General features: G+C 37.4%; 1 protein-coding gene across 1 annotated transcript; it reads right to left on the reverse strand.

The window, feature by feature from the left end:
* Positions 1 to 10,051: 10,051 nt before the first annotated feature.
* LOC132633874 (uncharacterized) lies at positions 10,052 to 11,624 on the reverse strand. The gene is made up of 2 exons (XM_060350282.1): positions 11,386 to 11,624; positions 10,052 to 10,774 (listed from the first exon to the last, which is right to left on the reverse strand). Exons 1-2 carry the CDS (start codon positions 11,501 to 11,503, stop codon positions 10,374 to 10,376), a joined length of 519 nt encoding a protein of 172 aa, XP_060206265.1. The 5' UTR covers positions 11,504 to 11,624; the 3' UTR covers positions 10,052 to 10,373.
* Positions 11,625 to 13,051: the final 1,427 nt, after the last annotated feature.

Below are 13,051 nucleotides of genomic sequence, written 5' to 3' on the forward strand. Positions count from 1 at the left end.
GTTTCAAGGGGATGTTCAAGATGATACACCTGAAGTTAGAGCTTCCGATCGAGGAAAAGGACAATGATGAGCAGTACTCTTTCCTGACCGAGCTCGAGGGTGGTGGTAATGTTAGTAGTTCGGAGGAGGAGGGTGACGAGGCATCCAGCTCGAGGCAGCAATATTGGTTCTTCTTTTAGCTATGGTTTAGCCTGTATAGGGCCTTCATTTCAGACATTTGCTTTAGTTTTCTTTGATGGATGTATTGAATAATCTGCATCCTTTGTTTTTTTCTATCTCTGGTTTGTTGTTTTGGTTGGTAGACTATTTGGATAATCGCTTGGTTTGAAAGATGGAATTGTGCCCTTGCCGGGCTTTGGTTTATATGTTGAATTTCTGGTTGAATGCACCACTTTTTCTGAATTTTTTTTTAATGTTGATCAGGTTTTGGAACTCTCGACAGAACCTTACTGGTTTGTCTGGTGATTTTTCCGGCGCGGATAAGGTAGGTGCTGGGGCGAAAGCGCTTCGGCATGCAATTCTCCGTGAAAGCAAATAGAGGGGAACATCTAGGGTTCGCTCCAGTAGATCAAATTCTACTACGGTGGCCACACCTCTGCAGACAAGGCACCACAGGTGCGATTACGAACACGAATCTACGCTCTGCATCGGCAGCTCTTCATTCACGGGAACGACACTGCCGACCCGAGCTGGGCTTGCTCCAGTTAGGCGAATGAAATTAGAGGGGAAATTTGCTGCTACACTTAAGACTTATGCGACACTTGGAACTCATTTAACCACTCTTCGTACACGAAATAGACATGCACAATCACAATATCACAAGATACCAACTGGATATATCTAATTACCAATTTTACTGAAGTAGCGTGATAAGAGTGAAAGAAGAGGAGAATCCTAAATGCCATATGGCCTCGCGTGGATGGATACGGACGTCTACATACCATTCCACAACACTCTACTAGACATTTCTCTTGTACTCCTGAGACCGGCAACCTAAAAATCTGATACCAACTTCTCATGACCCAAATCACGGGTCGTACGGGCACCTACCCAATTCCATGTGGTAGGCTAACCCTTCCCAAACCACGACTCAATTAAACCCAAATAAAATCATGCACATAATTATTTCCCAAACATCATTTTCGAATTAATAAATAAAAAGTATACTTAATCAATAACCATTTCTCAAAACCGAGTTTAGACTAATACAACAGCTTCGAAGATCAACAACTTAGATTGAATTACATTACAACCAAAATAAAAACTCTGTTTAAGAATGAAATTTAACAGAAGCCTTTGGAATGGACACAAGGAGATCTTCGAAAGCTAATGAAATCTCGAACATAACCTATAACAACTCTACACCCAAATAGGGTGTAACAAGAGTAGTATCAGTACAAAACATGTACTGGTAAGCATTATAGGACAACAATGATTAGGAAAACATAATAAATAATAGTAAGCATCATAGGCCGACAACGATTAGGAAAACATAATAAATAAAATAGAGATCAACAGGTGAGAATGGTAGGCAATCAATTCAATTACTAAACATGATCATATAAAGGTCCAAAACAATAGATATAACTTGAAAATAATCTAAGATCTCAGGCCTAGATATAACCTTCTAATCCTCATTCCATTAGTTTTATAAATACAAACCCATACGCGTTAAACCTGCCTAAACTCATCAAATGGAAATTATTTTACTATATTTGGTTCACGTTCTAAGTCATACATCTATTATTTACCATATGTCTTTCTTACAAGAGGAAGCTCTACCACGTCACTAGACAATATTTAATGAGCAAACCACAGCCAAGGAACAGAAGACAAGAAAATCACCAATATATAAATGCAATGTACATGCATGGAAATGTATGTGATGCAATGGCCAATAATACAACCTTTACATACATGCTCCGGATAAGAATCTCGACGTCTCGACAATCATGACTCGGGGGACCCATGGTGTCCATGTACCAGTCACTCCGCAGAAAGCTCAGAGGTGACTTCCATAGAACTAGCCACTCTGCACGAAGCCCAGAGATGACTTCCATATTTCACTTTCTATCATATGTTTCCAAAGTCCTTTTCCATCAATTGTTCCATAGTCCTTTCATTATGTTGTTTTCCACAACCTCTTCATCATGCATGAATGTATGAATGCAAGAATGAGATAGCAATGAAACTAAGCCAATGAGTATGCTATGGAGATCACAAAGAACCATAAGCTATAACATGACTGGCATAAATCACAACAACCATGGAAATGGGAACAACATAGAGTTCAATCATCATAGCGAATCTATCACCTCACATCAGCCAAATCACAATAACAAGTACACCGCATGTTACAATGTGTAAAATAACGGCGACAAGAGCACATATTCAGAAGTCATACCAACCTAAGAGTATATGTATCCCAACATCATGTCCGAAGACCTAAGCATGAAGTCTCCGTCATTCTCCATTATTCACTTATGAAATCCTAATCGAAGTCTAACTCAAGTAAGTCGTAACCTACCTAGAGGCTGAGTAGGTTCCGCGAACGTCCACTTGAACTTCACCTTCCATTTTTAGAAAATCCACTTGAACTTCACCTTCCATTTTCGAAAAAGAATATTGAGACGGGAGGAGTCTAGGAAAGGCAAGTTTCGAGTAAGAAATGTGTTAAGAATATAGGATTAGTACCACCCAATAAGGAACCTAGAGTACTTAAGATACGACCCCGAGCCCACAAGGGTAAAATTGAAACTTCTTCTTAAATAAGTATTTCTAAGTCTGCATTGATTAATAACCTATATTTCATAGTCCTCTAAACCTAAACAAGTCATCAATTCTTTTTATCTTTAAAATCCCCAATTTCAAGAAAACTCAAGAACTTACCCATTTGCAAGCCTATTTTAGAAATTGGAAGCTTGTGTTGGGTAACTAGCTTAAACTAGAAGTCATGAAACTCATTCAACTAATCCATGATTTTAATTAAGAAATCCATTTTTCCCTATCTAGGGTTTTTCAAGCCCAGGAACCTCCCAATTTTATTAAACCCTAGTATCAAATCCTTAATAAATGAAAGAGGAGGCTAAAGAGAAATGAAGTAAATAGGGTTCAGTCTTCCCAAGGTCACAATAAATCTCCTCTGAAAATGCTCTCCAAACTAGCTTGGAATAAGTGTTAGGTGGAAAATGAAGTCCAATCCTGAAATGAGGATTTAATGTAACAACTCGTTAGGTCGATATGTGTCTTTTGACCATTTTACCCCTGTTGATAAATTTTCGAGACTATAAAGCGATTCTAGTGAAAACTGAAGGATTTAGAATCCTCAAGTGAGAGCGTTTGGCCAATAGTTTACTTTTGGGTAAACGGACTTTTTCAGAATTTCGTCGGTTCCGTGAGGCCGGAAGGTCGATTATGACTTGGTGGAGTGGTTGCTGGTTCTGGTGTGATCGTCACGGCGGGCTTAGTACCGCTGTCTTGGGACCGCCATGGCAGGGTTTTGACCACCATAGCAGTGGCATGGACTTTCTTTGATTCTACCATGGCGGATGGTCTAACTGCCATAGCGGGACCACTATGGCACACTCCTGGCCGCGACGACAAAGGATGGACTTTAATGTTTTTCGCTACAGCGGAAGGTCTTATTGCTATGATGGGATCGCCATGGCGTATCGGCGGGACTAGAAATTCATTGTATATTCCTTACTTTGAACTATTAGTCCAACAGTTCTAAAACCTAATTCTAAGAGCTTGGGGAAGTGAATATTGAAGAGACTTGGTGGAATCATCTTTGAGGGTAAGTTCCAAACCATTATCTTTCTTATCTACCTTCCTTCCTTGAGTTCCCGTGGTGGTTTAATGTGCTAGAGTGTTAGGTGTTGAGACTTAGACTCCTAATCATGAAACCTTTAGTATAAATTATTTACTGTCGATTAACTTATTGTTTATATCATTTAGAAGTGTAGATTAATAAATTCTAGGATGGAATTTTTCTATAGTTCAAGAAGCTAATAATGAGACTTAGGGCTCATTTGGTTGGGAAACAACTTATCCCGGGATAACTAATCCTGAGATTAGTTATTCCGCCCTCAAGGTGTGATAAAATAAGGCTACAATTCCGAGATAAATAATCCTGGAATTTGTTATCTCGAATTTTTATTCCAGCCAAACATGGGATAAGGAGGTACTAAAATTTTATCCCAGGACTATTTTTGCTTATCTTTCACACCAAACGACCCCTTAGGGTTTCACCTAAATTTGGGGGTTTTGACTAATTTATGGAATTGAAGGGTCTAAAGTGATTAGAAACCCATGAAATTGAGGATCATGATTGTTGGGACAAAGAGTTTTGTAATTTCACCCCTAATTTCCTGTGTTACCCATATGATTCGTTAGGGGCATTTTGGCTATTCTTCCCCAAATATATTCTTCTTCCAATAAGATGGTCTATTACTTACTTAGTTTTGCTATTGCTAGACTTTGAGCGTTCCTGTCACACCCCGACTTTACGAGGGTGTAATGGGCACCCGACCCCATATCCGGAGCCGAGCGAACCCGCTGACTCTTGTTACATACTTAACTTCCTTAGACTCTTATATCAATAAAAATGGAAAACATAGTAAAACTTTCAAGAGATTTTTTTTTTCTTTTTTTTTCCATCGTATTCAAATCAAACAGAATCTGTAATCACATGGACTTTATGATATAACATATTATCGACACTCTATACCCACGACTCTGTCTGCAAAATCTCTAACATCAAACAAACATCATAGCTCAGATACTCTGACTCAGCAGCACTCCAGAACAAATGGAGCCTGCCAACTCCGCTGGAACATCTTCTATGATAGCTGTGGCTCATCTGGTATACCTGCGCGGCATGAACGCATCCCCCGAAGAAGAGGGGTCAATACGAGTAATGTACTGAGTATGTAAGGCATGAATAGTAATATAATAAAGGAATATACAGTATGAATAATAACGGAATAGACATATGGAGATTATCCTGGGACAGATGTAACCTGTACATATGAATGCCTTTCTGCGGATGCCATGCATGCTTAGTTTCTTATTCAGAAAAACGGTGCCTCTTCTTTACATATACAGAAAACAGAACATTTCAGAAAACGGTGTTCTTTATGTACATTCACAGACGCCGAGTACATCGGCTCTCCCACCCCCCTCCCCAACAGTGTCCCAACATATTATATATATATCACATATACAGACGCCGTATCTGGCTCTCCCATATCCCGCGTCCGGGCATCTCGCGTCCGGGACGAAATCCAGCTGAATCAGGTGGTGATATAACAGTGGCCCTTCCCCTTTCCCCATATACATATACATATACATATTCACATTCATATACATGTGTCATACAATTGGCATGCATGAGAGCCCAAAGAAAGTCATGTGTCCCTCGGAGTGACATAAGGTCGGTGACCTCCGATTACATTATGGAATAATCATGGGCGCTTTGTCTCACCTTGAAGGAACGAGTATTTTAAGGTGAGACTACCAACGGAAAATAGCCTTAAGAGAGAGCATAGAATGAAATCATGGGCATTATAACCGCCAACTCATATGCTTTGAAGTGTTTTAGAAACTAGTGTCATAGCTAAGGAATAGAATTGAGGTTCAAGAACTAGTATAACACTTTCACATTCTCATTAAATTCTTAGCTCAAGACTCTTAGTCATGGAATCATTCTTATCGTACTCATCATAGGCATATTCCCTTTCTTAACATCATCATTATCATTGTCATCATAGAAATATCCTCGTTAGCATAGTTACAGTACTTGTCATTCGATGAACGAAATAAGGATCAAAAGTTTTCTTTAGATTCTGCTTCAGTCTAGATCAAACGGAACAATAAGGAAAATCCGGGGACAATGGGCCCACCTCGGGTCAAATGAGGCGGCGTACCAAATTTATGTACATTACACTTCATGACGTCACTTGTGAGGGTTTTAGGGTAGTCGGATCTCATTGGTGCAATTTCTAGTTGTTTAGGTAGTTTCCCGACATTTGATAGCATTTTGAACTCAATCTTATTGAATGAAAAAGGGCCAAATTCAATTTCGGATTTCTAGGGATAGGATCGTCCCCGAGGCCCGTATCCAGTCCTATTACATCTAAGACAAGCCAAAGAAGGAAGGGTAAAGCCTTACATACCTTTTCTACTTCTTATGCGACTTCAAATTCACGTTCCAAATCCGCCAAAATCTACAAATTGGTCATGTTTACCAAAACTTAATTAGATCATTTAGAAGTGGAATCTTAAGGCAACATATGTCTACCGAAATTTCGGCAGCACTTCCCCTATAAATACACCATCTCCAAAACTTCAACTTAGCCAATTTTAACCAACAACAATCCGGGAATTCAACCCGGCCAAACCAACAACAATACTAGCAATCATTCTAGCAATACTCCAACATTCAATTCAATTCAATTCAATTCAATTCAAATCAATCATATGATATTCAAAACGATCCAATCAACATACTACATTATCTGAAACCTTCAAATTCAACACCAACCATACATTTCATTATCATTCATATACGTTAAATTCAGCAACACCCTTCATTCTACATCACATAATCCATAATGACAACAACTAAAATGTCAAATAACATCAATTTACCATAACTTACCAAAACACCTACCATTCGGCCACAACCACTTCTTTACATATTCCAACACAACACAAGACTAAGTAAAATTAATTCATTCTTTCTTTCCATGCAACACAACACCCACACGACCAACTTAGACAATACAACACACAACACAACACACGGCCAACCTTAACATGCACACTTCCATAAATTTTCATTCATTTCTTGACATAACAACAACCAACATGATACATACATAATCAACCACCACATACACCACACGGCTTCTACCATATGCATGTATTCCATGTTTTTCATCCATTTTCTATACTACAACATATACAAACCATCCACAGCATACAAAAGAAGATGAAACCTTACCTTTTCCTTCAACTACCCACTTTGTTTAGGGTTGGTACATGACACCAAGGGGTGTTCTTCTTGCTTCAACACTTACTTCATGTTGTAGAGGACCTTCCATTAGGTAGGAAAAGTGGAAGAAAATAATTTTTCTTGGCCAATTCCATGGACCCAAATTTTTGGGGAGTTGGCCGAATTCTCCCCCTTCTCTTCTCCTTTTTTTTTTGTTTTGCTTGTTCTTTCTTTCTCTTCCACTCTCTTTAATTAAAAGATGACCACATATATATATATAGCTCTACAAGCATGTGAGGGGCACATGCCCCTCCTTCCTTCTTCTTTTCTCTAGATCTTTCTTTCTTTTTCTTGAAATTTCCTTAAAAACAAAAGATGACTCCTAGTCTTGCCATGTGCACTTTGGCCCTTATATTTCCATCACATGGCCAATATGCCCTTTTTGGAACCTTCATGAACCTTGTGTAAAATTCCCGTTTCGCCCCTCGACTTTCTTTAATATTACCATTTTGCCCCTAGCCTTCCACATTATTTCCATGGCCCCTTTTTGTGAATTTCTCTTTTTACCCTTAGTCTCTTCTCGACGTTTCCATACTAATAATGTTCATAAATGATATTCATAACCAACTTGTACATTAAAATAAATTTGGAGAATGGTCATCCCCTTAACTTACCACAACTTTCTTGAAATATCCAAACGTATAAAGTACGGGATATAACAGTTCCGAGGCAATACGCAAAGGAAAAGCTCAGATGGAGTAGTTCGCGTTCCAGTTCTACATTCAAGGTTGGTTACGATTTGCTTGAGTTAGACTTTGATTAGGAGATTGTATATATAGTATAATTGATAGGAGAAAGAATGATTATGTCTTCATATACGACGTCTGGTTGGATATTACCTAGGTTGGTATGACTTCTGATTATGTGGGCTTGTCGCCGTTACTTTATGTACTGAACCAGGAGGTGTACTTGTTGTGTTTTGGAAGGAAAGAATCGATATATACTCTTCGTGTTGATTGAGATTAGCTCGTATAATTCATGCTATTGTTGAGTTGGTTTATCTGAGTCTTGTTGTGACTTATAGCATTGTGACTTGTACTTCATTGGCATTGATATTATTGATTAATCATACTTATATTGGTGTGGTTCTTCATAATGGGTTCTATACTTGAACCATATGTTGAGACTCATCTTTTGTGTGTGTGTGTGTTAGAGAGAGAGAGAGAGATAGAGAGAGAGAGAGAGAGAGAGAGGGACACATTTGATAGGGGTGAGGATATGGCCTTGTTATGGGCTCATGATCCGAGGTCAGTTCCGGAGTGAGTCTAGCAATTGTGTATGGAATGACTATGATATTGCGGTACTTTACTTGATCGGTATTGAGATGAGATTTTGATTTCATAGTAGCTTATTATGTAGCCTTATTATTGATATTACTTATGTGCGTTATGCGGTATTGTTTGGGATTGAATTAGTTGTTGATATTACATTACATCTTATTCATACCCATTTCCATGATTCATTGATATTGTATGTTATGGTACTGATGATGATAAGTAAGAGAGTGTAGCCTCCGAGGTCTCTGCCAAAGAGCGTAAAAGAAAGATGGGAGTCTGTGATCCGAGGTCATTTACCGGAGCGGACTGAGTGTACGTTGCCCGAGGTTTCTTGTCGGGAAATAATGAGTGTACAATGGCCGAGGTTTCTTGCCGGGATCGAGAGAGTGCTCGTGATCCGAGGTCACTTTCCGGATCGATTGGTACATGGACTTCACTGGTCCCCCATAGGTTATGCTGCTCAGATATGTTGTTCAATTGTCGGAGTACGTGTGTACGGTGCATATACATTGCATTCATCCTACATACATTATTGCATTGCATTGTACCTTTTGGTCTCCTGTGATATGTTGTTATACGATTGTGATATACTGGTTCGGAATGATTATACTGACACTTGTCACAGTTGGGCTTAGATGCTATAACATAGGTGATAGACTTGTTGTGATATGATTGTGATGTACTGGTTTGGATCGATTATACTGAGTCTTGCCACAGCTGGGTTTAGATTCTATAACATAGGTGATAACTGGTACTGTGGATATGGATTCGTGTTGACTTGTACTTGTTGGTTTATGTGTTTATCTTGCTTAGTTGTCTTTCTATACGTTAGCTAGTCTTAATCGGCCTATGATATTTACCAGTACTTATTGTTTATACTGACCTACACTTGATGTATTCTTTTATGAATGCAGAGTACTAGGTGGGATCGACTTCTACTCCTCGTGGCTGATATTCGAAGAGTGCTGATTCAAGTCTTGCAGGGTGAGCACGACGACATTCGCTGCCCGAAGGCTCCTCCTTTTATTATGTCTTTATTTCAATCCTGAGACATGATTTTTGAGACCATTGATGTATTACTATTATTCAGACTTGCAGTATTTAGTTAGATGCTCTTGTATGACCAAACCAGATGCTAAGGTGTATTTCATTTACTTCCGCATTTTTTATATTATTATCGTGAGACTTACATTATTCTATCATCTTCCGCTTTATTTATGTTTTTATGATTGTTGGGATAAGAATTCTCCTATCGAGGTGGGAAAGGTAGGTGCCCACATGACTAAGTGAAAATGGGTCGTATGACTAAGTGAAAATGGGTCATGACACTACTGCTGTAACTCCCCATTTTTTAAGGTGGCCATTGCCAGGTATTTACCCCCCCCCCCCCCCCCCCCCCCGGCAAAAAACCCACTTGAACGACAAGTCTACTAGATCCGTTGAGGAGCAAGAGACGTAATTAACCACCTATAGGGATACTGGATCCGTTGGGGAGCAAAAGATGTTTGAACGGTTCACATTGATTAACCCTCGAACCCTTCATGAATCGTGAGCTGTTTTCAGCAAATTCCCAGCAATATTATTACTGGATTTCAAAATAGTCCCATTTCATATTACCTCAATTCAATGATGACTTTCATTCGACATGCATTTATTAGAGCACATGCTGCAATCACAAAAGTATTTTTTGAATCATGATGAAAATTTCTCAAGAACATTGCAACTACCATTGCATTATAGATGAGGCAAAGAATAAGGAAGAATTACATAAAACAACCACTAGCCTCTACTAATAGTAAATGAATAAGACATACAAAAATTACTGAAATGACAGGAGACACTAAAAAACTGGAATTAACTACAGATTTCTTCTAAGTTGCTCATCTACTGCCAAACCGCCGCTAAATAGGATTAGTGGCCAAATACAATCAGCGACAGATTTTGTCCGTTGCTAATTTCTGTTTTCCCATCTTTTTTTAAGTGAAATGAGAAACTTACCTAGTTTTTTGTTGAAGGACTTCTAGGTTTTAAAGGTTAATTTAAATAAACTCCAGTACATGATCATCATCAGCTGTAGGGATAATCAACCACTCATCTGGAAATTGGTAACTAGGATCATCATTTGCACCTATACAATTAGGAGGCTCATTCTTTAATCCGTCGTGTAATTGGCTAAGCACCTTCGAATTTTCCATCAAAATATCTTCTTCAAGAGGCAAATATCTTTGTCTACTTGTACTCTTCTTGCCATCCAATGACTTCAGAAACCCTATCCACCAATCAAACTCAGGAACTTCACCGGCAAAAGAAGACGGTGGTGGAGACGGCGGCAGCAGCAGTGGTGGCGGTGCAGTATGTATTGCCGGAGCCGTTGTAGACCAAGTTGGTTGAGGTATAGGCATTGACTCCACTATTGAGTAATAAAATTGCTGGGAATTTACTGTAAAGGAAAAAAAGAAAAAGAAAAAAGGCTTCAAATAAAGTCGAATTTGTAGAGTGAAAGAAGGCTATATATTCACATCATTTGTCAAATTTCATGAACTAAAGACATGGGACAATTTTACACACGTATTACGAACTATCTTTGGTAAGTTAATAATTTAAATATTTTATGCAATAAATTTAAAATTACAAGATCAAAGGATATTTTAATACATTAAACAATCTTTAATTTACAATCATAAAATTCAAAAGTTTCTTTTTATTTCTTAAATTTTGTGCGCAGTTTGAGTTAAATTAATACACTTAAATTGAGACAGAGAGAGTAATATTTCAATTTTGTTTATCAAATTTAACTTGACACAAAGTTCAAGAAAATAAAAAAAAATTGTGCTATTAAACCAATATATGTACCAAAATGTCTTCTAATATGCAAGATATTGAAATGAAAGAATTATCAAAATAGAAGAGGCTATGTTAAATAAACTATAAAAAAAAAAAAGTAAGACAAATAAGAAGCTAAAAAGAAAAGCAAGACAAACAATTAAAATAGAGACCGAGAAAATACAATATTATTGTGTAAAACGTGAGTCCTATTTTTAATATTGTTACCTCTTTGACCCGATACTGCATAATTCATCGGGTTACTAAAAGATGAAGATGAAGATGAAGAAGAACGATGAAGCTCTAAAGCATGGACAATTTCTCTTCTAGCTTCAGCCATATCCATATAAGAGTTAATAATAGGACTTTTCTTGTATGATATTTCCTTATCCTTTTTCTAGGTGAGTTCATTTTCTTTGAGTCCATTTTTTCTTCTTTTTTCTCTGCAGGTCTAGTACTGTGCAGTGTGTCTTGGGAAGGGAGGTAATATAATAATAATAAGCACATTACTTTACGGAACAGCAGGAAGAGTACGTCGTGAATAAATGAATCAAGAAAGGAACAAGTGGCATAGTAAATGAGAAGGAAAGAGATGGGTCAGCAGCATGCAGTAACAAATCAGTGTGGACACCTGTTTCCTCCTTAGTTAAATTTTTATTATTTTACTTTTGTTATAAAATATTATTAAAAGTACACGATATTACCTTTCACTTTTATGAGGGTGCATAAAAGCTATTAAAAAATTGTGGACCCTATTCAAATTTTTATATTTTTTAGAGTTCCCACCTAATTTTATAAAGGAAATTAGGAAACCAAGTTCAAAGAATGTTATCAAACAAGAATGTTATCAATCAGAGGTAGAGGTAAGGGTTTTAGTGACCCCATAGGAAAGATTTTAAGCACCTTAGTATTAAGGATCCGTAGAATACGGTTGACTTACGAGCTTCAGTGTGTGATTATTGTGATTACTTACTAAAAATATTTTCGTCCTTGCAAAAAATTGTCATACCAATATCATAACTCGATCTTTTTTTAGACAAGAGAGGCTTGCTTGATAACGTCCAAATCCATTCCTCAAAGTGAAAGTGTACACGGTCGTATGCAATATAATTTACCCAATTATGAGTCGGGGTCGATCCTACAGGGAACAATATACTAGGCAATTTAAACAAGTAAGGAATTATCACTTTCTACGCTAAGCCAAACACTTGATAATATTTTGATTTTGAGAAAATTATAACTAATGCGAAAATATAAACTAATCTAGAAAGTAAGTAAAATGATCAATGACCACAAGCATACATACAAGGAACTCTCAAGTAACGATCCAGTGTATTTTATGATTTTACAACTAAGAGCAGGTTTATGTTAATAGATAATGATTTCTAAAATCTCATTGAAAGTCTTCCAACCAAATCAATGAATTTCACTCTAAGCTTTTCCAAGCCTTAGAGGGTGATATTAAGCACAATCAATTTAACCTCAAGTAACTATCCTCTTCCGAGTTCAAGTTATTAGATGGGTTTAATGACTCAAATTCTTGTTAATTAATCTCTCTCAACCTAGATTTCCTCTTCCGAGCTCAATCAAAGTAAATGAGTGAGTCTTAGGGTTAGCTAATCCCTTAAAAAACATTAAAGAACAACATTAATTAAAACAACAAAGACCCACTTCAATAGCAATGAAAATCATTCAATACATAAGCATAACAAGATATTTAATCCAACACTTGATAATGAATAATATCATAAACAAGATTCAAGTGAAAGAAGAAAATACTACACACTTAAATATTCAATGCAAAACAAGGAATTGAAAAAAGGTTTAAAAAATATCTCATTAAGGTGCTCCATTCTTTGGCAGTGTATATTCTCTAATTAAAATAATTAGAGAA

Source organism: Lycium barbarum, chromosome 3 (genome assembly GCF_019175385.1).
Source record: "Lycium barbarum isolate Lr01 chromosome 3, ASM1917538v2, whole genome shotgun sequence".
Lineage (NCBI taxonomy): Eukaryota > Viridiplantae > Streptophyta > Magnoliopsida > Solanales > Solanaceae > Lycium > Lycium barbarum.